The sequence below is a fragment of the Hyperolius riggenbachi genome, chromosome 2, assembly GCF_040937935.1.
Source record: "Hyperolius riggenbachi isolate aHypRig1 chromosome 2, aHypRig1.pri, whole genome shotgun sequence".
In the NCBI taxonomy this organism is placed as follows: domain Eukaryota; kingdom Metazoa; phylum Chordata; class Amphibia; order Anura; family Hyperoliidae; genus Hyperolius; species Hyperolius riggenbachi.
This window is the reverse complement of record NC_090647.1, coordinates 545,531,053-545,557,546: the sequence shown is the minus strand read 5'-3', so window position 1 is coordinate 545,557,546 and position 26,494 is coordinate 545,531,053. Positions and strand designations below refer to the sequence as shown.

The following is a 26,494-nucleotide window of genomic DNA, read 5'->3' as shown; positions in this document are numbered from 1 at the left end:
CCTCTCCCCAGTCTTCCTCCAGACTGTGGCACCTTGATTTCTGAATGACATGCAAAAATTGCTTTCATCCGAAAAAAGTACTTTGGACCACTGAGCAACAGGGCCGGATTTGTGGAAAGGCATTCAAGGCCGGTTCCTAGGGCGGCAGATTTCAAAGGGCGCATTGCAAACATGCACGCCGAAAATTGTAAATTGCTTGGTCCGATCTGAGTCATCCAACTACCTGCTGCAATGTCCTATGATAACTTCAGTGCCGCGGTCAGCAACGGACATATCTCCGCCCTCCGGCTCCTCCACCCCAGTTCCTGCCTGTCAGCCCGCTGGAGGATTGTGGGGATTCTGGGGAAGTCAGTGGCAGTGTGCGGCGCAATTTGGCTGGAGGCTGCTGGCGGCTGACTCGGCTTGGGTGACTCAGCGGGTGCGTGGCTGGTGGTGGCTCATCATACACACAGCAGCTCCAGGACTTCTGGGAAGGAGGGAGACAAGAACGGGGGAGGATGAAAGAGAGCCAACTGCATAGAGGAGGGCGTCAGAGGAGGAGAGGAGAGAGGCAGGCACCCCTCACCCGGGACAGTGTCGGCTCCATGACTATGAGAAGAAACAGGATGCGTGAGTGACAGCTGGGGGAGGGGACAATGGACGGACTGCAAGGCTCAGCGTGAATCAAGAGAGCACCTGAAAAGCTAAAAGTGCCAGCATAGCCTTCACCTAAAGCACTGCAAGTGTCAACATAGCCTGTACCTGTTACATAGTGCAACAGCCAGGTACAAGCAATGCTGACACTTATAGTGCATTACACACAGGCTATGCTGGCACTTTTAGTTCTTCACACACAAGCACATATAGATTATACTTGTACTTGTAGATCATCACATACAGGCTATACTGGCACTTGTAGTGCATCACATACAGGCTATACTTGCACTTGTAGTGCAGTTTGCATTTCAAGTACAAGTATAGTCTGTATGTGATGCACTACAAGTACCAGTATAGCCTGTATGTGATGCAATACAAGTGCCAGTATAGCCTATATGTGATGCAGTACAAGTGCCAGTATAGCCTATATGTGATGCAGTACAAGTGCCAGTATAGCCTGTATGTGATGCAGTACAAGTGCCAGTATAGCCTGTATGTGATGCACTACGTGTCAGCACAGACTGTGTGAGAGGCACTACAAGTGCCAGCATAACCTGTGTGTGGCACTGCCAGCTTAGTCTGTACCTGTGGTGAATAATCACTGGTACTGGTCTACTTTAGGTATGGTGAGCAGACGTTCCACTTTGCTGGGGACACGTCCTGTCCTAGGCTGAAATTTGTCCCAGGTTGTCCGCCGGACATCCTGGCTGCGGGACTCTGGGTGGTTGCCCACCGCCCAAATCCAGAAGATGTATGGCAGCTCCTACCCTCCTCTGAGGTGTGTAGGCAGGTGACGGTGCCACGACTAGCACATACAGGACTGCACTCCACCTGTCAGGCCAAACCACTTCCTCCCTCTTGGTAGCGTCAGGGAGGAAGAAGCAACAAAGTCACATGATGCTGTGCACACATGCACTCTATCCAACAGTTTTTTGGCACCACAACTTCCCACCTGTGGGCGGTCACATGGCTGTGTCTGATGTCAGGATTAGCCATCTACTGCTAGGCAGGTGCGATTGCGGCAGATTTGACCCCAAATCACAGCCAGCTCTGGAAGATGCGGGGTAAGGGGGAGCTGAGGACACACAGGAGAGGTATACACAACAGGCTTGGTACCAGAGACTTTGTCAGTGTTTGGTGATTGTTTATGACACTGTGCAACAGCGCAGGAAACATGAGTTTGTCTTACCTACTAGCTGTTTGTTTAATGCACGCGGCCACAGCTCGGTCCTCAATCTGAACCGTATCGCCCTGTGTTTTCTAAATATGCTATTAATTTTAAAAAAATGATCAGATAATTGCAGTGGCGTTCCTACCATAGGGCGGCATGGGGCGCCCCGCACCGGGTGTCGGGTGCCCCAGGGGGTGTCACCAAGGCCTCCCACAGAGGCCTGGGCACTATGCAGGCAGGACAGGAGGGGGAAGCAACCCGGAAAGGAGGGGTGGCGGGGAAAGCGGCGGGGAGGGGGGCCGGACCCCCCACCTCCCTCACCTGGGTCCCCTCCTTCTGGCGCTTCCCCCTCCTAATTAGCAGCAGCTTGATGAGCGGGCAGGAGCGGGCCTTACTCACCTACTTCCTGCGTTCCAGGCGATGGCGCATAGCGTCATCGTCACCTGACGCTGGTCTCCACCTTCTCCACCGCCCACTGTGCTTCCTGATTTGCGGAAGCACAGTGAGCGACAGAGAGACCAGCGTCACGTGAGGATAACGTTATGCGCCATCGCCTGGAGCAGGTGAGTAAGTCCTCCCCGCCCGCTTCGCTAAGCTGCTGGCTGCTGCTAATTAGGAGGGGGAAGCGCCGGAAGGAGGGGACCCCGCCACCCCACCTTCCAAGCTTCCCTCATACCGGGGGCACCTTGGCTACACCGGGGGCCACTATGCTACACCGGGGGCCACTATGCTACACCGGGGGGCACCTATGCTACACCGGGGGCACCTATGCTACACCGGGGGCCACTATGCTACACCGGGGGCCACTATGTGTACACCGGGGGCCACTATGCTACACTGGGGGCCACTATGCTACACTGGGGGCCACTATGCTACACTGGGGGCCACTATGCTACACTGGGGGCCACTATGCTACACTGGGGGCCACTATGCTACACTGGGGGCCACTATGCTACACTGGGGGCCACTATGCTCCACTGGGGGTCACTATGCTACACTGGGGGCCACTATGCTACACTGGGGGCCACTATGCTACACTGGGGGCCACTATGCTACACTGGGGGCCACTATGCTACACTGGGGGCCACTATGCTACACTGGGGGCCACTATGCTACACTGGGGGCCACTATGCTACACTGGGGGCACCTATGCTACACTGGGGGCACCTATGCTACACTGGGGGCACCTATGCTACACTGGGGGCACCTATGCTACACTGGGGCCACTATGCTACACTGGGGCCACTATGCTACACTAAACTATACTGGGGCCACTATGCTATACTGGGGCAACTATACTAGCTATACTGGGGCAGTGGCGGTGCCAGGGGGGTGGTTTGGGTGCTGAAGCACCCCCAGCGTGAACTGCTATTCGGCGTCTAATAGACGCTGTGTCAGTTCACTGACAGCAGCAGCCCGCAGCTCCAACAGCGGCAGAGCAGGGCTACAGTAAAATGGCGTCCGAAGCCCTGCTCTGGAGACGGAGTCTGCAATGCAGGGCTTCGAGCGCCATTTTCCCGTAGCCCTGCTCTCAGCGCGGGAGTTTCAGTTGCTGGCTGGCTGCAGAGGATCGTGAGAGCTGCGCGCCGGACGGAGGCCGGGACAGGAGGTCTGCTGCTGCTTCAGGTGAGTAAACTTTTATTTAATTTATATTAGCAGGTGTATCGACTGTTCTGGCCAGGTCTGCTACATGATTGAAGTGTTTTCTGGCCAGGTTGGCCACATGATTGCATATATTTTCTGGGCAAATCTGCCAACATGATTGCATGTATTTTCTGGGCAAATCTGCCGACATGATTGCATGTATTTTCTGGGCAAATCTGCCGACATGATTGCATGTATTTTCTGGGCAAATCTGCCGACATGATTGCATGTATTTTCTGGGCAAATCTGCCGACATGATTGCATGTATTTTCTGGGCAAATCTGCCGACATGATTGCATGTATTTTCAGGGCAAATCTGCCGACATGATTGCATGTATTTTCTGGGCAAATCTGCCGACATGATTGCATGTATTTTCTGGGCAAATCTGCCGACATGATTGCATGTATTTTCTGGGCAAATCTGCCGACATGATGGAACGTGTTTTTTGGGCAAATCTGCCGACATGATTGAACGTGTTTTTTGGGCAAATCTGCCGACATGATTGAACGTGTTTTTTGGGCAAATCTGCCGACATGATTGAACGTGTTTTTTGGGCAAATCTGCCGACATGATTGAACTATTTTCTGGTCAAATCTGTTCACATTACGTGTATTTTCTTGAGAAAACCTGAACAATTATGTGAATTTTCTGGGGAAAGGCCCACTGTCTTTGTGTTGCACTTTTAAGGGGAACCCGAGGTGAGAATAATATTGGGCTGCAATATTTATCTCCTTTTAAGCAATACCAGCTGCCTGGCTGCTGTGCTGGTCCTCTGCATCTAATTCTTTCAACCATAGACCCTGAATAAGCATGCAGCAGGTCAGGGGTTTCTGACAATATTGTCAGAACTGACAAGATTAGCTGCATGGCTTGTTTCTGGTGTAATTCAGTTCACTACTGCAGCCAAATAGATCAGCAGGGCTGCCTATTGTTTAAAAGGAAATGAATATGGCAGCCTCCATATCACTCTTATCCCGGGTTCACTTTAAATTAGTTAGCTCTGCCCTCATCCGGTCATGGCCACGCCCATTTTTCGCCGCGGCGCGCAATGCGCGCCGCATGTTATAGCCGCACCCATTTTTTGTTAGCTATACTGGTGCCACTATACTATACTAAGGACAACTTTAGGGGGGGGAGCGAGCCTACACCTGGCATTACCCGCCGTGTCACGTTTAGCATGCCACATTTGCTGTTTTTTGGTTTTTTTATGGGGGGGGGGGGGTGTCTTTTTAATACCCAGCACCGGGTGTCAAATGCCCTAGGTACGCCACTGGATAATTGTATAGTTGATAAAGTATGTTGACCAGGCGTCCTGCTTTACCTGGGACAGGACACAGATTTAGGGTCCCCTGTTTCTCTGGCCACTTTGTTAGGTACATCTTGCTAGTACTGAGTTTGACACCTTTTTGCCTTCAGAACTGCCTTATTCTTCATGGCATTTCTCGGAAATTTTGATACACACTGACATGATAGCATCACGCAGTTTTTGCAGTTATGATCTGCTCAACCATGATGTGAATCTCCCATTCCACTATATCATGGGGAAACTCTACTTTATTATGTGTTTGGGGAATGTTGTCTAACTACCTTTAGGGTCACTTTTCCTGTGTTTTAACTTACATTGCAGTTAGCACTGTCCGTGCCATGGCCACGCCTATTTTTCGCCACGGCTACCTCACTCTGAATCCCCCCACCATCACCTTATCGCTTATTTAGAAAAAGAAAAAAAAAAGTTAGGATTAATCAGGGGCTGGTAATAGTGGGCCTAGGGGGCGGCTGGTGATAGTGGGCCTAGGGCGGCAAAAAGTACAAATCCGGCCCTGCTGAGCAACAGTTTAGTGATGCTTCTCTGTAGCCCAGGTCAGGCGCTTCTGCCGCTGTTTCTGTTTCAAAAGTGGGTTCATGCTTCCATCTGCTGAAAAGCTTTATGGAGATGAAGATTTCATTTTTCAGCACGACCTGGCACCTGCTCACAGTGCCAAAACCACTGGTAAATGGTTTACTGACCATGGTATTACTGTGCTCAATTGGCCTGCCAACTCTCCTGACCTGAACCCCATAGAGAATCTGTGGGATATTGTGAAGAGAAAGTTGAGAGACACAAGACCCAACACTTTGGATGAGCTTAAGGCCGCTATCGAAGCATCCTGGGCCTCCATAACACCTGAGCAGTGCCACAGCCTGATTGCCTCCATGCCACGCCACATTGAAGCAGTCATTTCTGCAAAAGGATTCCCGACCAAGTATTGAGTGCATAACTGAACATAATTATTTGAAGGTTGACTTTTTTTGTTTTAAAAACACTTTTCTTTTATTGGTCGGATGAAATATGCTAATTTTTTGAGATAGGAATTTTGGGTTTTCATGAGCTGTATGCCAAAATCATCAATATTAAAACAATAAAAGGCTTGAGCTACTTCCGTTGTGTGTATTTGAATCTAAAATATATGAAAGTCTAATGTTTATCAGTACATTACAGAAAATAATGAACTTTATCACAATATGCTAATTTTTTGAGAAGATCCTGTATTTGCGTGTGTATGTGTGTGTGTGTGTGTGTGTGTGTGTGTGTATGTATGTATACATGTGTGCGTGTGTGTATGTATATATATATTTGTGTGTGTACGTGTGTGTGTGTGTGTGCAGGGCCGGTTTAAGCAACAATGGGGCCCCAGGGCAAAATAAACCTGGGGGCCCCCCCAACATATACCACGGAACAAAAATCGGCATTAGGGGACCTTTTTTGCAGCTGGTATAGTCAGGGTGTGAAGTCCCAATCAGTCGGAGCTCCACATTCTGGCTATCCCAGCCTGCATGGGGGACAAGGGGTTAAAAAGTTTCAGGAGGGGGGACCCCACATAATTTTTTTTTCCCACACTCTAAACATAAAAAAAAAAATTGGGAAAATAGGAAAAAATGCCAGGGATCTTCATACAGCCATATTGCGGCTGTATAGCGATCCCTGGCCAAAGCGCTGTGGCTGCGTATAGACCCCCTGGAAACCCCGTCAGGAAATTTATTGTGCTTTCGTTTGATGCATGTAAAATTACACTACCGTTAGGTTAGCTACTAAAAGTGACATTTACCGCATTTAAAAGTATACTTTTTTTCTTCGAAACTTTAAAATCGATTTTCTCAAAAACTATAAGGTCTTTTTGAAAAAAATTTTTTTCCTCTTATTCCTAATGATCTCCTTAACATATCCTGCAAATTTAGGGTTTCTAGCATTTAAGGTGGATTTGCTATTGACCATTAAAGTCAGCAGGTTTTTAAATGTGTATTTTTTTTCCTTTGAAACTTTAAAATCGATTTTCTCAAAAACTATAAGGCCGATTTGAAATTTTTTTTCCTCTTGTAGCCACTGGGGGCCCCTACAAGCTCTGGGGCCCTGGGGCAGCTGCCTCCTTTGCCTCTATGGTAGCGCCGGCCGTGTGTGTGTGTGTGTGTGTGTGTGTGTGTGTGTGTGTGTGTGTGTGTGTGTGTGTGTGTGTGTGTGTGTATGTATACATGTGTGCGTGTGTATGTATATATATATTTGTGTGTGTATGTGTGTGTGTGTATATATATATATATATATATATATATATATATATATATATATATATACACACACACATACGCACACACACATATCTAGGAAAGGAACTTTCCCAACTCTCAAAAACGGAAAATATAGTTTTTAGTAAAAATGCTAAATATCGTTTAAAAAAAAATATCGTGCGTAACCAGGCGCCATTATTTGGCCAGCGCCATTTTTAACTGGACGCAAATTTGGGTGCCTGTGGCATCCAATACATATCAGGGTATCAAATTTTTTGATAATAATGGGCACTTATGGCAGCTGCCAAAATAGACTTTTTTGTGTGTTTTTTTTTCATTGTATTTGTAGCGGCGGGCACGGTCAAGCTTGACTTTGGGGGGGAAGGTTAAGTTTAGCCGCTGCTAGTGGGAGCCCAAATTTCCACCATATATGGCTTTGTGAATTGAAGCTATAGTGTCACAATGAATGGCAAAGAAGATGCTGAATTGTGTTTATGTGACAGGTAGTGTTGGAGTATGAATTTCAACATGGAACAGCAGGATAGGGTGCATTTATGTAGCTCCAACCCTTAAAGTGAACCAGAGACGAAGCACCCTCATGTATTTTACCATATATATCAGTGGGAACATTAGAGAAAACACCTACCCTGCTCTCTGTTTCATTCTTCACTGCTCAGCCTGCTTGTTATCAGCCCTGATAAAATCCCAGACTGAGCATTCAGTCTGGCTTTGCTACAATGGCTCAGCTATAATGATTCCTGAGCAGAGCCAGCAGGGGGCAGGCTTGGACTTGAAAAGACATGAGAGAACACAGACTCAGCTATAATGATTCCTGAACAAAGCCAGACTGGATGCTCAGTCGGGGATTTTATCAGGGCTGGTTAGAAGCAGGCTGAACAGTGCAGAATGAAACAGAGAGCATGGTAGGTGTTTTCTCTAATGTCCCCACTGATATATATGGTAAAATACATGAGGGTGCTTCGTCTCTGGTTCCCTTTAAAGAAAGAATGGGGGCTAAATAAAATGCACTGTCCAGCAGTTCCATGCTGAAATTGTGCTGAGCACGCGTGTTTGGGTTTTGAGCCACGCACTGTCAAATTTGAACATCAACACTAGTGTCAGGTCATTTTAGTTATTGGATGTATTAAGGCTCTGGGAAAATGTAGTTCATTTTTTTCTTCCATTGAAGTCTTTAAAACTCAAGTTAGGGTCTTCTGTTCGGGCAAGTAAGAGTGGGTGGGTTTCCTGTCCTCCCAGTCAATGTTCGGGTTTTCTGGATTACATAAGAAAAAAAAAAATACCAACACTGCTGCTTTTTTTTCCGAAAAAATCCCCATTGCCGACAGCTGCTTTCTGCTGGCCAACGATACAGATTTGTCTGTCTTTTTCTGCAGGCCTGAAGTATTTGCGATAATTCAGCATTAAAGGAACCCAATGGGCTCGTGGACATTATTTGTGCTACGGTATTTAGCCCCTTGTTATAGGTAGCCAGGTATAGATGCCCCGGTACAGATAGCCAGGTGTAGAATATGTAGCCAGATTAGGTATAGGTGCCCCCAGTGTAATTAGTCAGGTATAGGTGCCCCCAGTGTAGTTAGTCAGGTATAGGTGCCCCCAGTGTAGTTAGTCAGGTATAGGTGCCCCCAGTGTAGTTAGTCAGGTATAGGTGCCCCCAGTGTAGTTAGTCAGGTATAGGTGCCCCCAGGGTAGTTAGTCAGGTATAGGTGCCCCCAGTATAGGTAGCCAGGCATAGGTTCCCCAGTATAGATAGCTAGGCGTAGGTTCCCCTAGTATAGGTAGCCAGGTATAGATTCCCCCAGTATAGGTAGCCAGGCATAAGTGTCCCCAGTATAGGTAGCCAGGCATAAGTGTCCCCAGTATAGGTAGCCAGGTATAAGTTTGTAAGTGATGACATCATCAAGCCAAGTCCCAAAGACGTACAGAGAAGACCAGAGCTGTATGCGGCAGAGGTGGTGCGATCGATGTTGGAGAGAGGCATGGTGAAAAACTGCCACATGCTTCACAAAGCACGGGATGGAGGTTGGGGAGGATTGTCACACTTATAGCTGGCTAACCTATACTGGGAAAGCTATAGCTGGCTACCTATATAATGGGGACACATTGCTAACCTTAAAAACCTCCTGAGAGGCATGCCCAACACTGTGTCAGGCATACCGCTTTCAGCTCATTTTTCTTGCCCGACACAGTGTTGTGCATACCGTCCAGGAGGTTAAGAAGGGAAAATTACATTTAGCTTTGCTTTTTGTTAAAGGGATTTTTGGCCACCTTTTAACCCTTTTTACCTTCCAGGTAGTTCTGGGTCACCATTAGCAGTTTTGGATCAGTGAATAATGGCGCACAGCGCCTATGCATAAAAATGGCGCCGCATTAAAAAGATACGCTTGTCGCTATTTATCGTTAGTACTGCATAATAATGGCGTACGGGGAAAAAAGAAGAAAAACGGCACACAGTAACTTATTTAACAATAGCGCCGTTCATATGCCAAACATCAGACGTTATTGCGCACAGTAACGTTATTTATCAATAGCGCCCTACATAAGCCAAACTGCAGACGTTATTTAACTGCAAAACGGTGAATGGATTTAACGTAACAGAAGATGTTGCAGATCGAGGATTTAAAAAAACAATATTAACGTTATCAACTTTTTTCAAGTAATGTGCAGTACTGTGAACATTAACTAACTTTAATACACTGTGACTGTGCAGGATTGGAGGTTTTTGTTTTTTTTTAAATCATAACAATATTAATGTTAGCTAATTTGTACCTTTAAGGAGTCATCAGGGGAAAAATGCTAAAATAAGTGGTACTTACCGGGGGCTTCCTCCAGCTCCAAGCTCCCAGGACGTCCCTCGCCGCAGCTCTCCCCGCAGCCGTTCGCCGCAGGTCTGTCCCGGTCCCCGGCGATGACATCAGAGCGACCTCCACGTGGCGGTGATTGACAGCGCCGCTCGCGCAGGCGCAGTACAGATCATCACCGGGGACCGGGTCGGACCTGCGGCGAACGGCTGCGGGCAGAGCTGCGGCGAGGGACGTCCTGGGAGCTTGGAGCTGGAGGAAGCCCCCGGTAAGTAGCACTTATTTTAGCATTTTTCCCCTGATGACTCCTTTAAAGTACAGTACTCTTCAAGGAGTTATCAAGGCATAATAAATGAAAATAAGCGCTACTTACCCGGGGCTTTGTCCAGCCCCAAGCTCCCAGCATGTCCTTCGCTGCAGCTCTGCAGTCAGCCGTTCACCGTCGCTGCCTCCCGGTTCCCGGCGATGACGTCAGGCCGGCCTGGAAGTTAAGGGAATGTACTGCGCAAACGCAGAACTACTGGGCCTGCGCAGTACACTCCGGTCCACGTGACGGTGATTGACAGCGCCGCTCGTGCAGGCGCAGTACAGGCCGACCATCGCCGGGTACCGGGAGGCAGCTGCGGCGAACGGCTGACTGCATAGCTGCAGCGAGGGACATCTTGGGAGCTTGGGGCTGGACGAAACCCCTGGTAAGTAGCAATTATTTTCATTTATTATGCCTGATAACTCCTTTAATGTTAACTAACTCTAATACACTTTGTGCAGGATCGGACTGCGCACTCAGGGCCGGATTTGTACTTTTTACCGCCCAAGGCCCACTACCTTCAGCCGCCCCATGACAATCAGCGGAATTAGGATCTGATAGATCAGGATATTAGGGTTAGGCATTTACAAAAAAAAAAAGTGGTTAGTGGAGATTGAGGCTACTTGCACACCAAGACGTTGCGTTAGGTGCCACGTTAAGGTCGCATAACGTGCACCTAACACAACGTATGGTGCTGCAAGAGAGGACGGTAGAGTGAGCCGCGTTAGGTGGCTCTATCCCTATAAGGTCTCCCAGAGTGGCGCTGATTGGCCGGCGGGACCACGTGAAGCGGAGCGAGACACACCGCATCACGTGGTCCCACCGGCCAATCAGCGGCCGCCAGTGCAGTGAATATTAAGTAGCCATGTGCGCGGCTACTGTAGCTGGCTCTCCCTGCCTCCTCTCCGCCCCCCACTGAGCATGTGCAAACAGTCTAACGCGGCTATAGCCGCTCTAACGCCGTAGCATGCTTCACTTTCCGGACAATGTGCAGCGTTACATGTAACGCAACGTGGGCAGTGTGAACAGCCGACTTGTGTTACATTGCTGTGCGTTGGGGGAGCGTTACAGGCGCGCTAACGTGCGCCTGTAACGTCCCTGTGTGTAAGCAGCCTAAAGGCTAGGCCTTTTGGCAATTTAGGGTGAGGCTCGGAATTTGACAATAGGATTATGGGAAAAAGGGTTAAAATTTATGTGACCTTGAGATGGTACACTGGGCTTTATTTATACTTACCTGGAGCTTCCTCCAGCCTCATGAGCACTGTGTCCTCTTACGGTATGCCTCCCGGTAATCCGGCTGGAAGTGCTCTTCTGCGCATGTGCAGCTCGTCCAGACGTGCACCCCTCATTGCGCTACTGTGTCCAAGAGCGTTTTGTGCCTGCGCAGCAGTACTGAACAGGACGCTCCCGGGGACAAGAGCGTGGCAGAGGGTGCCCACATCGCAGGGGATTACCAGGAGTCATAGCGCCAGAACAGAGGGGGCAAAGAGGCCACAGGGCTCATGGGGCTGGAGGAAGTCCCAGGTGAGTGTATATATAAAGTCCAGTGTACCATCTCAGGTTAGAGAGTCTGATCACAAGATTATGGTGATTAAATTGACTGAGGATAGCGACTATGCATTCTGTACAGTGCTGCAGAAGGTATAAGTGCTAGATAAATACATAATAGTATGGTAGGACATTACACTATAGGTGGCCATACACTGGTCGATTTGCCATCAGATTCGACCAACAGATAGATCCCTCTCTGATCGAATCTGATTAGAGAGAGATCGTATGGCCACCTTTACTGCAAACAGATTGTGAACCGATTTCAGCCTGAAACCATTCACAATCTGTGGTGGTGCTGCCGCCTTCCCCTGCATACATTACCTGCTCCGCCGGCGCGACTCCCCTGGTCTCTGCTGTCTTCTCCGCTCTGGTCTGGTCTCCGGCATGCTTTACTTCTTCCTGCCCGGCAGGAAGTTTAAACAGTAGAGCGCCCTCTGCTGTTTAAACTTCCTGCCGGGCAGGAAGAAGTGAAGCATGCCGGAGACCAGACCAGAGCGGAGAAGACAGCAGAGATCAGGGGACTCGCACTGGCCAGAACAGGTAATGTATACCCGCTGTATTGCGTCGGTCGTCGGGCATTCGAACGCCCGACCCGCAGGTGATCGAGTAAAATCTTCCGCACGGACGTATCGATGGGAATCTACGGGAACGATCGATTTCGGACGGAAATCGATCGTTCTGTCAGCGGTGTGCGCGGCGATTTCACAGCCGATTCGATCACTGTGATCGAATCGGCCGTATATCGGCGGGAAAATCGTTAGGTGTATGGGCCCCTTATGACTATGGTAGAAATGAGATTGTGAGCTCCTCTGGGGACAGTTAGTGACATGACTATGTACTCTGTAAAGTGCTGTAGAAGATGTCAGTGCTATATAAATACATAATAATAATATGGTAGGACATTAGACTATGACTATGGTAGGGTTAGATTGTGGGCTGCCCAGAGCACAGTCAGTGACATGACTATGTACTCTGTAATGTGCTGCAGAAGGTATCAGCGCTAGATAAATACATAATGATAGGACATTAGACTATGGTTACATAGTTCCCAACTGTCCCTTTTTCGGAGGGACAGTCCCTTTTTGGAAGCCCTGTCCCTCTGTCCCTTTTTCCCTCTCATTTGTCCCTCTTTCAGGACTTTGTCCCTCTTTCTATATACATATATATATTACTATACTAAAAATGTGTTTGATTGACTCTAAACTTTATTCACATCCTTTAAATTGATATATTAATAATTTTAAACTGTTACTATGAATGAAGATGAACAAGGACAGAAAGGACCAGTGTGGTTTGAATGATAAAACAACATATTTTTCTTATGAAATCTTTATGGTATGCGTGACTAGGGCCGTGGTGGGGGCGTGCCCAGGGGTGTGGCAGGGGCGTGGCTTAAGTGTCCCTTTTTCTCATCTCAAAAAGTTGGGAAGTATGTGGTTATGGTAGGATTAGAGTGTGAGCTCCTCTGACAGTCAGTGGCATGACTCTGTAAAGTGCTGCAGGAGATGTCAGTGCCATATAAATACATCATAGTAATATGGTAGTGCATTAGATTGTGACTATAGTAGGAATAACAAAAGGAACACTGCATATATGAATAGCCTTGTTTGTATGACAGGGAAATGACTGTGGGAGGAGGAGAAGAGCTGCCTGATTAACAACATGAAAAGAGAGAGGGGGTTGTTTGGAGATAAGAGTGATAGAAGTCAGCTAACACAGGACAGTAGGGGAGTGTCAGGCAGCCCTGTTAAAGCAGCTTCAGAAGTTACAAAGTGACAGGCTCCGGGGGAGAGGAAGAAGGAGGGAGAGGAAGACAGCTGGTTACTCACGACTCCACAGCAGCTTAGGACGAAGTGTGTAAAATGCCTGCAGTTCTGCACACACACTTCTCCCTCCTTGCCCCTCACAGTGCTGACTCCAGTTGCCTACCCGTCTTCCTCCTCCTGGGCTCAAATCTCCCGGCTTGTCTCTTCTCAGCCCCGCCCCATAGTGTGACAGAGCGGAAAGAAGGGAAGGGCGCTCTGCTCTGTGCTATGCACGCAGGAGAGACTGGGGACAGCGCAGCAACAGACAGCAGATTACGTAAAAACAGCTGTTCTGCTGCCGGTGTGTGACACCCGCCCCAGCTCTCCTGTCGGCAGGTTTCCGCCCTAGGAACCGGCCTAGGTGGCCTGTGCGGAAATCCGGCCCTGTGCGCACTGCATTACATTTTAAATATAACTAACATGTATTATACTGCGATGTGTTTATATGTAAATATCAATGATTTGAAAATAAAAAATAGCAATTAATCCAGTTAAAAATAATATCTTGAAATGAAGACTACTATTAAGAGCGTTAGAGTTTTTTAACGTTTTTTAACGTTTTTAAGGAGACGATTTCTTAACTGTAATTAACGATTAACTGTAAACGTTAAATAACAATAAGCGGAAGACGGATTAGCGCCATTATTCGCAGGCGCCATTTTCGTATGGATCCAGCAGTTTAGGTATTTTTTAACCACTTAATGACATTGTATCGTATTAAAACGTCATGTTTGAGCCTGTTAACGGCAACATGACGTTTTAATACGCTGCTCATTCCTGCCGCCCGCTCCGCACGTGTGTGCGCCGCTCCCGCCACCATTTTCGTCGGGATTCCGTTTTCAGCGATTGGGGAAGACCGAGCGGTCCTCTACCCAAACGCAATGCCTAGAATGAATGGACGTGACCACGATCAGCGGCCACATCCATTCATAAAACAGGAAACAGTCATAGTGTAGTTAAATGTGAAAAAAAAAAAAAAAGGGAACACTTCCTATAACGGTAGTGTTCACTAGCGCCAGCTTGTGTCCAAAAAGTAAAATTACACATACAGGCACATACATACATACACAATATTAATAAAATTAATAACTTACACTTCCAAAGCTCCCCCCCCCCCCCCCCCAAAAAAAAAAAAACAACACTTGTAAAAAAAAATTCAGTTAAAAAAAAAATACATAAATAGTTGCCTTAGGGACTTAGCTTTTTTAATCTATATTTTATGCCGGAACATTACTTTTACTTTACTACATAGAGGCTTATAATTATGGACCGGACAAAAAAACAAAAACAAAAAAACCCCAGAAAAATAACACCTATATTTCAAAATAATATATTGTCGCCATACATTGTTATAGGGACATAATTTAAACTGTTGAATAATCGGGACAACTGGGAAAATAAAATGTGTCAGTTTTACCCACAGGAGAACATTTCATTTAAAACTTTAAAGGCCGAAAACTGATAAATAATGAATTTTTTCCATTATTTTCTTATTTTCCCATTAAAAGGCATTTAGAACAAAAAAACATTCTTAGCAAAATGAACTACCCACAGAAAGCCTAATTGGTGGAAAAAAAAAAAACAGATATAGATCATTTTCTTGTAAAAAGTAGTAATAAAGTTATTAGGGAATAAAAGGGAGGAGCACTGACAGGTGAAAATTGCTCTGGTCTGTTATGGCCCATACTCATGGGCAACTTTTTGGCATGTCGCTAGCACACGGGAGCGTGTGCGCGACATGCCGGCGACAGCTCGTCGCCAGGTCCCTCCGCATACACACGGCGGAGGGACCTGGCAACTGATGCGACGGAAGCTGTCGCTGTTGTCCCTCCCCCCGCCGGAAGCGCCGTCTATTTGTTATTATGTTGCTGTCGCTAGTCCGCGTACTCACGCGGACTAGCGACAGTTGCGGCGGAGTGGCGGCGGCGACTGTCGCCAGGCGATTGAAAGTTTCAATCACCTGGCGACATCAGCGACGGGCGACAGTTCGGGGTGCGTGCCCGTGCAACGCCACATACTCACGGCGACCTGTCGCCGCAACACGCGCACACCGTGTGTTGCGGCGACAATTGTAGCCCGTGAGTATGGGCCACTAGGGTAAAAACCCTTGGGGGTGAACTGGTTAACAAAGCTATACATCTGGCCAATCATTCTACTCTAGGATATTCAGCAAAATATTTGTGACAATCTCCTTCCTCAGCCAACAGTGCATATTAATCGAGCCCCTGCAGATCCATTTTTTTTTTTCACAAATCAATTTTATTATTATTTTCTAGCGACTAGCGACAGTTGCGGCGGAGTGGCGGCGGCGACTGTCGCCAGGCGATTGAAAGTTTCAATCACCTGGCGACATCAGCGACGGGCGACAGTTCGGGGTGCGTGCCCGTGCAACGCCACATACTCACGGGCGACCTGTCGCCGCAACACGCGCACACCGCGTGTTGCGGCGACAATTGTAGCCCGTGAGTATGGGCCACTAGGGTAAAAACCCTTGGGGGTGAACTGGTTAACAAAGCTATACATCTGGCCAATCATTCTACTCTAGGATATTCAGCAAAATATTTGTGACAATCTCCTTCCTCAGCCATATTAATCGAGCCCCTGCAGATCCATTTTTTTTTTTTCACAAATCAATTTTATTATTATTTTAAGAGCAAAAGTAGAGACAATACAGGGAATGACATAGTACTCCCACATACAGGAGTTATGCAGACATCATACATGAATCAAAGATTATTAGGACATATCTAGGGTGAAACATGACAACAGACTGGTAATGTTGGTAGATCACTAGTGTATTGACTTTACTGGCCATGTTTCGAAAGTATCAGAAGTTCACAATGTCTATAAAGCACATTTATGCTCAGTAGGAGCACCATGCCATAAGAAACAGGAAAGAAGGGTAAAAGGAAGGAGAAGAAAAAGAAGAAGAAGACGCCGACCCCCAACCCCGCCGACACCCATACGCCACGCCAACAGTCCGCTAGTATATTGACACAAGGGAGAATGGATATTAAGGTGTGGGATTAGATCCAGCCGTCATGACATTATTGTACCACGGTGCCCATATTTTATGGAACCGAGTTGGACAATTACGATTTTTATATGTCATTTGATATAAAGGGAGGGCAATATTAATTGTGCGTTTCCATTGATTGATGGACGGAGTATCATTGCCTTTCCAGACTCTTAAGATTTCTTTCTTAGTGTAACATCAGTTGATTGAGACTGCAATATTTATACCCACCACACGATGGAAACCTGACCCCTCTTTCAGAGCAAAAGGAAGGAAGTGGACAAAGGGGGGTGATGGGGGAAGGGCAAGAGGGAGAGGGAGAAAAGAGGACAAAGGAAAGAAGCTGGAGAGACATGTAGATCTCTCTGTACCAGCCTCCGCGTAAGCGATCTTCGTGTGGTTCAGAGGAACGGACCAGGGCAGAAGGAGGAGTACAATCAGGCTCCAATTGAGGCGATTAAGCCAGGATAGCAGGAGTTGGATTCGAAACAAGCCACCAGCGACCAGACAGGAGGAATCATCTCACCCAGCCCAGAGGACAAGCCATTCCTGAGGGTTTCTTGCTGCAGCGACTAGATGGGTGAGGGGCCTGTGGCCACAGTACTTTGGGTTTAATTGTGCTTTCGCCTGGCAAGCGAGAAGGGGCCCCTGCCCCTCTCAGCTCAGAGTCCTTTGGAGAGCTGGTCGTGCCATGTGGATTACAAATACCTTCTCTTGAAGGTCTGAGCGCTCCAACTTTAACTTGAATGGGCCCCATCGCTAGCAGACTTTATAGCAGTTTCACCACTGGCCAGTGGTTAGTCAGGGTTTGAAATGTTTTAGCTAAGTGCAGTAGCTAGTTGCACCTCCTCTGCTATTTGTGTGAATTGCATATAACTGTTTGCCTGTTTGATTGTAAAGAATTGTACAGCAGTCTGTCCCTCTCTCACCCAGTGCATTAAGGGGCAGCGTCTCTTCACGGGTGGACAGGGGAACAAACTTTATTTATGACTGTTGCACTATTGAACTGCTGTTTCTGCTTCACTAACCCATTGTCACTAAGCTGTTGCTTTTATCTGATGCCATTGTGAATCCTATTTGCCCACACCCTTCTCACAGGGCATCTTGTCCGCTCCTAATAAAACCCCTTATAGTTATTGGTGTGTTGGAGTATTAAAGGGTCCTTTCACAGGACGGGTCATCACTGGGGACAGTAGGAGAACCCAACTCTTACAGCAGCTCCTGTGGGAGTCAGTGCTACACGTGGGCGCTCGTCCGGGATTCTAACCTAGCCCCTAGAGTGATGACTGCGCTAGGAACAACGAGCCAGGCCAGCAAAATGGACCCAGTCACTGCTGCCCGCTGGTGTGAAGAAGAAAATGGTAGACTACCTTTCAGTGTGGTGATGGATATACCTGCTGATGGATGGACAGAGAATCAAATAGATAAAGCTATCACAGCCCTAGCACTTGATCGTCGGGTGTTCGTCTTAGACACACGGGCGGATCCGGAGATCTCTCACACATATGCCCTGCTAGAAGTGAAAAAAGGCCTTCCCACTTGCTTCCGGAACACAATCTTACAGCTAACGGATGAAATCAAAGTTCAGTTGATCCGACCAAGTCCCTCAACCAACCACTCAGACAGTTCCAGTGAAATGCCACCAAGTAAAAGAGAGGTCTGCTCAGCCTCTGTTGACTCTATGCCCACCACCCCAGGATATCCACCCGCTTCCTTCTACACTGATATGGGAAAACTGATGGAAAATTTAGTGACAAATTCATTCCAACCTATCAGTTATGGGTACAGAAAACTGAGGGTTTGTTCTGGGCAGATACCTGTCCCATCCGGGGAAGATGACTTTGAGACCTGGATAGACCAGGCTGCACAGGCCTTAGATGAGTGGGAGGTCTCAGATACAGTCAAGCGACAGAGGATTGTAGAGAGTCTACGTGCCCCTGCTTCAGATGTTGTCCGGAATCTTAAAAGAGACCAGCCAGGTTGCACTGCCACAGAGTGTCTGGATGCCCTTCGTGAAGTTTTTGGGCAAATAGAAAGTTGTGCTGACTTGATACATCGGTTTGGACATACCTACCAAGAGGAAGGAGAACGCCTATCCACCTTTGTCACTCGCCTGGACAAGATCCTACACCAAGTAATCCAAAAAAAAGGAATGGCACAAGACAATGCAAGTGAGGCTTTATTGACTCAGATCCTAAAAGGTGCCCAACCTTTAGACCCTATAATGCTGAAAATTCAAATGAGAGACCGAAGTGACCTTTTTACCTACTCAAAACTGATTAAGGCCATTCGAGAGGAAGAGACACTGTTGTCCGCTAAGTCCCAGAAAATGACCACCTCTGCTGGTTCTGGGCGAAGTAGTGGTAGTGCATCTGTGTACTTAGCACGAACCCCCTTGGAAGCTCCCGGAGAGATGGACAGTAAGACCCCTTCTACTGCTGAGGCGCTCATTCAGGCGATAACCCAGATGGTGCAGTCAAATTCCACTTTACAACAAGCTTTTACTGAGATTCAGAGGTCAATGATGCAAGTGATAGAGACTCAGGCAGGGATGCAACAGTCCATGGCTGATCTGCAGAGAGCTATTGCACATCCTACCCCAGAGGTCTCACAGCTATCCAGAGGAATAAAGAGTAGAAGATATTCAGCCGGAGTAGAGTGATTTAATTGTGGGTAAACTGGACATTACCGAGCCCAATGCCCTAAACCCCGGCACTCTCAGACCTTAACAGAAGAAGTGCGCCAGGCACTACAGGATCTTTTACCTGCCAAGCCAGCGGAAAACTTCAGAGGGCCCCGGTGAAGGAGCAAGCCGGGAGCCCACTTGCTTCAGACAGCTCCAGCCCGCATCAAAAGGCTGACTGGGAAATCGTACAGGAACCCTTGAGTAGGACATTGCATCGGATTCCTAAGAGACAGTCAAATACGCCTCCCTCAGCAATGGGCCCCAGTGTACAGGGGAGAAATACACATCAATGTGAGAAAGGCCACCAGGAGCATCGCTTAGAGCGTAACAGGAGGCCAAAAGGAGTACAAGCTCAACCAGCCAGGCCTACAAGTACACCTCCTTCTGGGCAAATCCCTGCTAACTTAGTGGGCCCCTCTCCAGTGGTGCCTGTTCAAATAGAGGGCATCTTCACAAGAGCGTTACTTGACTCGGGTGCACAAGTGACTTTATTATATCGGGACTTCTATGATAAGTATCTGCAGCACCTGCCCCTGCGAGAATTAAAAGACCTAGAGATCTGGGGAATTGAAACCGAGCAGCTCCCCTATGATGGGTATCTGCAGATCAAGTTGACCTTTGACCCACTGGTTGTTGGGCAACCGCGGAACCTTTGACACCTTGGCCATTGTATGTTCTCGACCCCCAGGTTCAGTGAGAAGTTCTTTAATTGTGGGGACTAATACAGACCTGATAAGACGAATCTTGTCCCCCATAGCCTCCTGCTATGATCTACCACCAGAAGGTGTGCACCCCATGCTTCATCCAGTCTACCAACGTTTAGTCCAAGAACAGAGGGCTCCAGCCGACAGAGTAGGAAGATTGTGGCGATTGGGGAAGAAGGAGAAACTGTTGCAACCAGGGGAAGTGGCATGCCTTCAGGCTTCAGTAAGACTGAGCTGGGATCTGCCGGGACCGCATGTCCTGCTAGAAACCATCCCTGGAGAGAAGACAGCCCCCGGGATAGAGTTGATCCCTGAAGTGATCCCAACAAAGGCACTACAGAAGGCTCAAGGAAAGATCTCAGTCAGTGTTTGTAACATCACTGACTCCCCAGTGAGGATCAAAGCCCGGATGCTTCTTGGACAGGTGGGCTCAGTCACCCCAATTTCGCCATCCCTTTCAGTGGGGGGAGCTGAAGATGGAATCCCTGTAGACTGTTTCTACCCAGCAGACTCCCCGATATCTCCAGAATGGAAGAGCAGGATTCAAGCCCTGCTTCTGAAACGGCAAGAGTTATTCTCCAAGAGTGAATTTGATGTTGGGTGTGCGAAAAGTACTCAACATCGCATACGCCTACAGGAAGACAAGCCTTTCAGAGAGAGATCTCGTCGGATTCCATTTGGGGATTTGGAAGATTTGAGGGAACAGATTGCAGAGTTGAAGAGAGCTGGAGTGATCCGTGAATCCCGAAGTCCCTATGCCTCTCCCATAGTGGTGGTTCGGAAGAAGGATGGTTCCATCCGAATGTGCATAGACTATCGCACTCTTAACCGTCGTACCACCCCAGATCAGTACACAACCCCACGAATAGAAGATGCCCTACATTGCCTAACAGGAGCTAAGTGGTTCAGTGTACTGGATTTGCGCAGTGGGTATTACCAAATTCCCATGCACCCCGATGACAAAGAGAAGACCGCTTTTATCTGCCCTTTGGGGTTCTACGAATTTGAAAGAATGCCTCAAGGTCTTTCAGGAGCGCCTGCAACCTTCCAGAGGCTGATGGAGCACACAGTGGGAGACATGCATCTGCTAGAAGTCTTGGTGTATCTGGATGACGTGATTGTCTTTGGAAGAACACTGGAGGAGCATGAGCAAAGGCTGGAGAAAGTACTGAGTCGACTTCAGGAAGAAGGACTGAAACTGTCCCTTGAGAAGTGCCAGTTTTGCCAACCGTCTGTCACCTATCTGGGGCATGTAGTCTCAGCTGAAGGCGTGGCCACAGACCCCAAGAAGCTGGAAGCTGTGGTCAATTGGCCTAGACCGCAAGATGTAGCCGGATTGAGATCATTCCTGGGGTTTTGCTCCTATTACCGAAGATTTGTGGAGGGTTTTGCCAAGATGGCCCAACCCCTTACTGAGCTCTTAAAGAATGAAGGTGAGGAAAGTGACTCGAAACTTTCAGACAAGGCTCAATCAGCTAAAGGGCCCAAAAGACCTCAAGAGTCAATACAGGAAGAGTGGTCCCATCGTTGTGAGGAAGCATTTCAGCAGCTGAAGTGGAGTCTAACCCATGCCCCAGTTCTAGCCTATGCTGATCCTACTCTTCCTTATGAACTGCATGTGGATGCTAGTAGAGAAGGGCTCGGTGGAGTGCTGTACCAAGAGCATGAACAGCATCTAAGACCTGTTGCTTATGTGAGTCGGAGTCTCTCCCCATCTGAGAAGAACTATCCTACCCACAAGCTGGAGTTCTTGGCTCTTAAATGGGCAGTAGTAGACAAGCTCAGGGACTACCTGTATGGGGCTGAGTTTGTAGTCAAGACAGACAACAACCCACTCACCTACATCCTCACTACTGCTAAGTTAGATGCTACAAGACACAGATGGCTAGCTGCACTGGCTGAGTTCTGCTTCAGCTTGAAGTATCGACCAGGAGTGGGGAACAGAGATGCTGATGCCCTGTCCAGAAGGCCTCATAACACTGGAGCTTCGGAAACAGACTGGACTCAGCTGACCCCAGAAGGGATACAAGCCTTGTGCCAGGGGGGCAGAACATTGGGTCAGAGGAGTGACAGGGGCTGAAGTTGTTGGAGTCAGTACAAAAGGGGTCCCCAAACTCTACTGCAACCTGACCCAATTGAAGGATGGGAGCTTGCCCATCCTCAGAAAAAAGGATCTGAAGCAGGACCAGTCAGAAGATCCCCTCTTCCGACTGACCCTGGAGGCCCTAGAAAGCCAACGACCAGAGCTCCTGCAAACTGAATCTGTTGAGAAGGCCAAGATGGTTTACAGAGAATGGAATCGGCTACAGCTCCGAGACGGACTGGTCTACCGTAGAGCTCCTGTTGATGATCTGGAAGAAAAGTGGCAGTTATTCCTTCCTGAAAAACACAGAGAGACAATACTAGTGGCCTTGCATGATGACCATGGTCATTTGGGAGCAGAGAGGACGCTCAGCCTAGTCAAAGATAGATTCTACTGGCCCTGTATGAGAGCTGAAATAGAAAGCTACTGTCACTCATGTCTGCGGTGTATACAGCGAAAGACCTTGCCCACTAGATCTGCCCCAATGGGCCACCTACAGAGCCAAGGCCCCATGGAGTTGGTATGCATGGATTTCCTGTGCCTGGAACCAGATATAAGCGGACAAGGAAGTATCTTAGTGGTGACTGATCACTTCACCCGATACGCCCAAGCTTTCCCCACAAGGGACCAAAAAGCTTCCACAGTAGCAAAAGTCCTAGTAGAGAAGTTCTTTGTCCATTATGGTCTACCGCAGCAGCTTCATTCAGACCAAGGCCGAGACTTTGAGAGTAAACTCATCAAAGAGTTATTGCAAGTGCTGGGGGTGCAAAAGCCACGGACTACTCCTTACCACCCCCAGGGCGATCCGCAACCCGAGCGGTTCAATCGCACACTTTTGAATATGTTAGGGACACTAACCTCTGAAAAGAAGCAGCACTGGAGTAAATATGTCTCAGCAGTGGTCCATGCATACAACAGCACAAAGCATGATACAACAGGATATTCACCTTACATGCTAATGTTTGGGAGAGAAGCTCGACTACCAGTGGATCTTGCCTTTGGCACCTCCACTGATGGGACTTCAGCTGCATCTCATAAAGGCTATGTTGACCGACTTCGGAGGAACCTGAAAACTGCCTATGAAAAGGCCCAAAGTGCTTCCAATATTCGTGAACAGCAAAACAAGAGAAGATATGATCTGAGGGTTCGGGTCCATGACTTACAACCGGGTGACCGGGTGTTATTGAGGAACCTGGGCCTTCATGGGAAGCAGAAGTTAGCTGACCAGTGGAGCTCACAGCCATACATTGTTTGTGCACGGTTGCCCGGCCTTCCAGTGTATCAGCTCCATCCAGAGGGGAAGACAGGGCCCTTGAAGACTTGGCACCGCAATCACCTTCTACCACTGAATGAAACAGTGCGGGTGCCCCCTCCACGTGAACCATTCCTGCCTAAACGAACCCCAGTAACTCGGTCACAATTGCCTTCTACTGCAGAGGAAGAAGAGGATGACGAGGAAGAGGACCTGGAGATGGAATGGCTGTGGCGGTTTGACCCCATTGTTTCCACACCGCCTATAGAGGACACCTACTCTAGGCCATTAAGAGCTGATGCACAAGAATTCATACCATGGGCCCAGGTTGAGGAGGGGCCAGAACAGGTACCCACTGAGCCTGAAGAGGAAGGAGAGACCCAAACTATTGCTGAGACCCCATCAATGCCACCTCGGGAGATTGTAACAGAATCCCCCGCGAGAGAGGTTGTAACTGAATTCCCTGCCAGAGAACCCTTAGAGCCTATGGAGCAGAGAACCAAGCGACAGATCAAACCTCCCCTGAGGTTGACATATGACTCCAGAGGAAACAGTTCTGAAGAAGCCATCACCACCGTCTGCAGATCTACTGAGACACAAGTCCATCAGACCACTGTACCAGTGTGTGATACCTCCTGCCCTGTACCCGACACACCATGGTGGGAAGTCCCACTGCCCACAACTCAGGATAGCTTCAGTTACCTAGTTACATGTAGGTATTAAGTTAATTTGTAGTTAAAACTTTGTTCTTTGGGGACCAAAGACTTTCAGTGGGGGGAGAGTGTAACATCAGTGGATTGAGACTGCAATATTTATACCCACCACACGATGGAAACCTGACCCCTCTTTCAGAGCTAAAGGAAGTGGACAAAGGGGGGTGATGGGGGAAGGGCAAGAGGAAGAGGGAGAACAAAGGACAAGAGGACAAAGGAAAGAAGCTGGAGAGACATGTAGATCTCTCTGTACCAGCCTCTGCGTAAGCGATCTTCGTGGGGTTCAGAGGAACGGACCAGGGCAGAAGGAGGAGTACAATCAGGCTCCAATTGAGGCGATTAAGCCAGGATAGCAGGAGTTGGATTCGAAACAAGCCACCAGCGACCAGACAGGAGGAATCATCTCACCCAGCCCAGAGGACAAGCCATTACTGAGGGTTTCTTGCTGCAGCGACTAGATGGGTGAGGGGCCTGTGGCCACAGTACTTTGGGTTTAATTGTGCTTTCGCCTGGCAAGCGAGAAGGGGCCCCTGCCCCTCTCAGCTCAGAGTCCTTTGGAGAGCTGGTCGTGCCATGTGGATTACAAATACCTTCTCTTGAAGGTCTGAGCGCTCCAACTTTAACTTGAATGGGCCCCATCGCTAGCAGACTTTATAGCAGTTTCACCACTGGCCAGTGGTTAGTCAGGGTTTGAAATGTTTTAGCTAAGTGCAGTAGCTAGTTGCACCTCCTCTGCTATTTGTGTGAATTGCATATAACTGTTTGCCTGTTTGATTGTAAAGAATTGTACAGCAGTCTGTCTCTCTCTCACCCAGTGCATTAAGGGGCAGCGTCTCTTCACGGGTGGACAGGGGAACAAACTCTATTTCTGACTGTTGCACTATTGAACTGCTGTTTCTGCTTCACTAACCCATTGTCACTAAGCTGTTGCTTTTATCTGATGCCATTGTACCCCTAGACCATTGTGAATCCTATTTGCCCACACCCTTCTCACAGGGCATCTTGTCTGCCCCTAATAAAACCCCTTATAGTTATTGGTGTGTCGGAGTATTAAAGGGTCCTTTCACAGGACGGGTCATCACTGGGGACAGTAGGAGAACCCAACTCTTACAGCAGCTCCTGTGGGAGTCAGTGCTACATTTGCATAAAAGCATAGTATACGGATTAGGTATTGTACATATTTATTACATGTTTGTTCTTCAAAGAGACCTAAAAGAGCCAGTTTAGGAGTGTAGTCAAAGTGTGATTCCAGGATCTCATTTATGGTATCAAAAATGTCTTTCCAGAATCTCTGGATCTTGACACAGCTCCAAAACATATGTATAAACGTGCCATCCACGCTGATGCATTTCTGACAGGTCGCACTGTTGGAAATACAGATATTGTGCATTCGTACCGGAGTGAGGTATGTTCTATGTAGGAACTTGACCTGAATTAGTCTGTCCCTAGCTGAAATAGGAGTTTTCACAAAGTCTTCTAGTACATCCTCCCAATCTGTATTATCTATGCCCGGAATATCCAAATTCCATTTTTCTTGGGACCGGAGAAGCTTTTCATTATTCTTATTTAATAGGACTGAGTAGATAACAGAAAGAGGTTTATCTAGTTGTTGTGTCAGGAGTGTATTTTCAAGGTCATGCACTATCAATTCTGGCGTGCCATCTGGAAACTGTGCAGAAAATGCATGTCGAAGCTGTAGGTAGCGAAAAAACATCTTGTTCACTATGGAGAAGGTTTGTTTAAGTTCGTTAAATGTTAGCAGCGATCCATTGTGAACAATATGTTGTAAATTCTTAATACCCGCAGTAGCCCATAGTTTAGGATCGGGGATTTGAGTGAAATGGAAAAGCTTAGGATTGTCCCATATTGGAGTATATGGGGAAGTTATATTTCCTACGCCCAAAAATTTCCCTGCCTCTGCCCAAACTTTGCAAACTGTTTGCATCGGAACAGTACAACGTTCATCATTTGCCGTACCTCTGTACGGTAGTAGTGTAAGCCTCTCATATGATCCCAGACGCGCCGCTTCAGTTACAACAGCGGGGTTGTATCTGTCTTGAGCGAACCACCATCTAGCGGTAACTAGGATTGCAGCATAGTAATATAATTGCATATTGGGAAGGGCCAAGCCCCCTTGATCTATAGAAAGTTGCAGGGTACGGTACTCAGAGCTATTTTAGGGACCTGACCCGTCCAAATAAATGTGGACATTAAGGAGTGAAGAGTTTTGAAAAACTTTTTTGTAATTACAATAGGTGAGTTACGAAGTACATAAAGAAATTTAGGCAGAAAAATCATCTTAAAAATGTTAATTTTCCCAATAAGAGAAAGAGGCAAGTGTTTCCACGTCCGAGATCTATTACGAAAGGCCTCCACCACTGGCTTAATATTTAGACTGAAGTAGTCATGTACACAATCAGTAACTAGAATACCCAGATATTTAAATTGTGAGACCCATTGTAGTGAGTGGGATGGTATGTTGGGCTGTGAGTTATCCAGGGGCATGATGACAGACTTGTCCCGATTAATTCTTAACCCAGAAAATGACCCGAATGTGGAAATGATA

General features: G+C 47.8%; 1 protein-coding gene across 1 annotated transcript in view; it reads left to right on the top strand.

The window, feature by feature from the left end:
* The first annotated feature begins 1,681 nt into the window (after positions 1-1,681).
* Positions 1,682-26,494, top strand: part of LOC137545106 (cell surface glycoprotein CD200 receptor 1-like) — a 69,489-nt gene continuing 44,676 nt past the window's right edge. Inside the window, exon 1 of the mRNA XM_068266218.1 lies at positions 1,682-1,730. Within this exon, the coding sequence (XP_068122319.1) occupies positions 1,694-1,730 (37 nt within the window). The 5' untranslated portion in view covers positions 1,682-1,693. The remainder of the gene's footprint in view (positions 1,731-26,494) is intronic.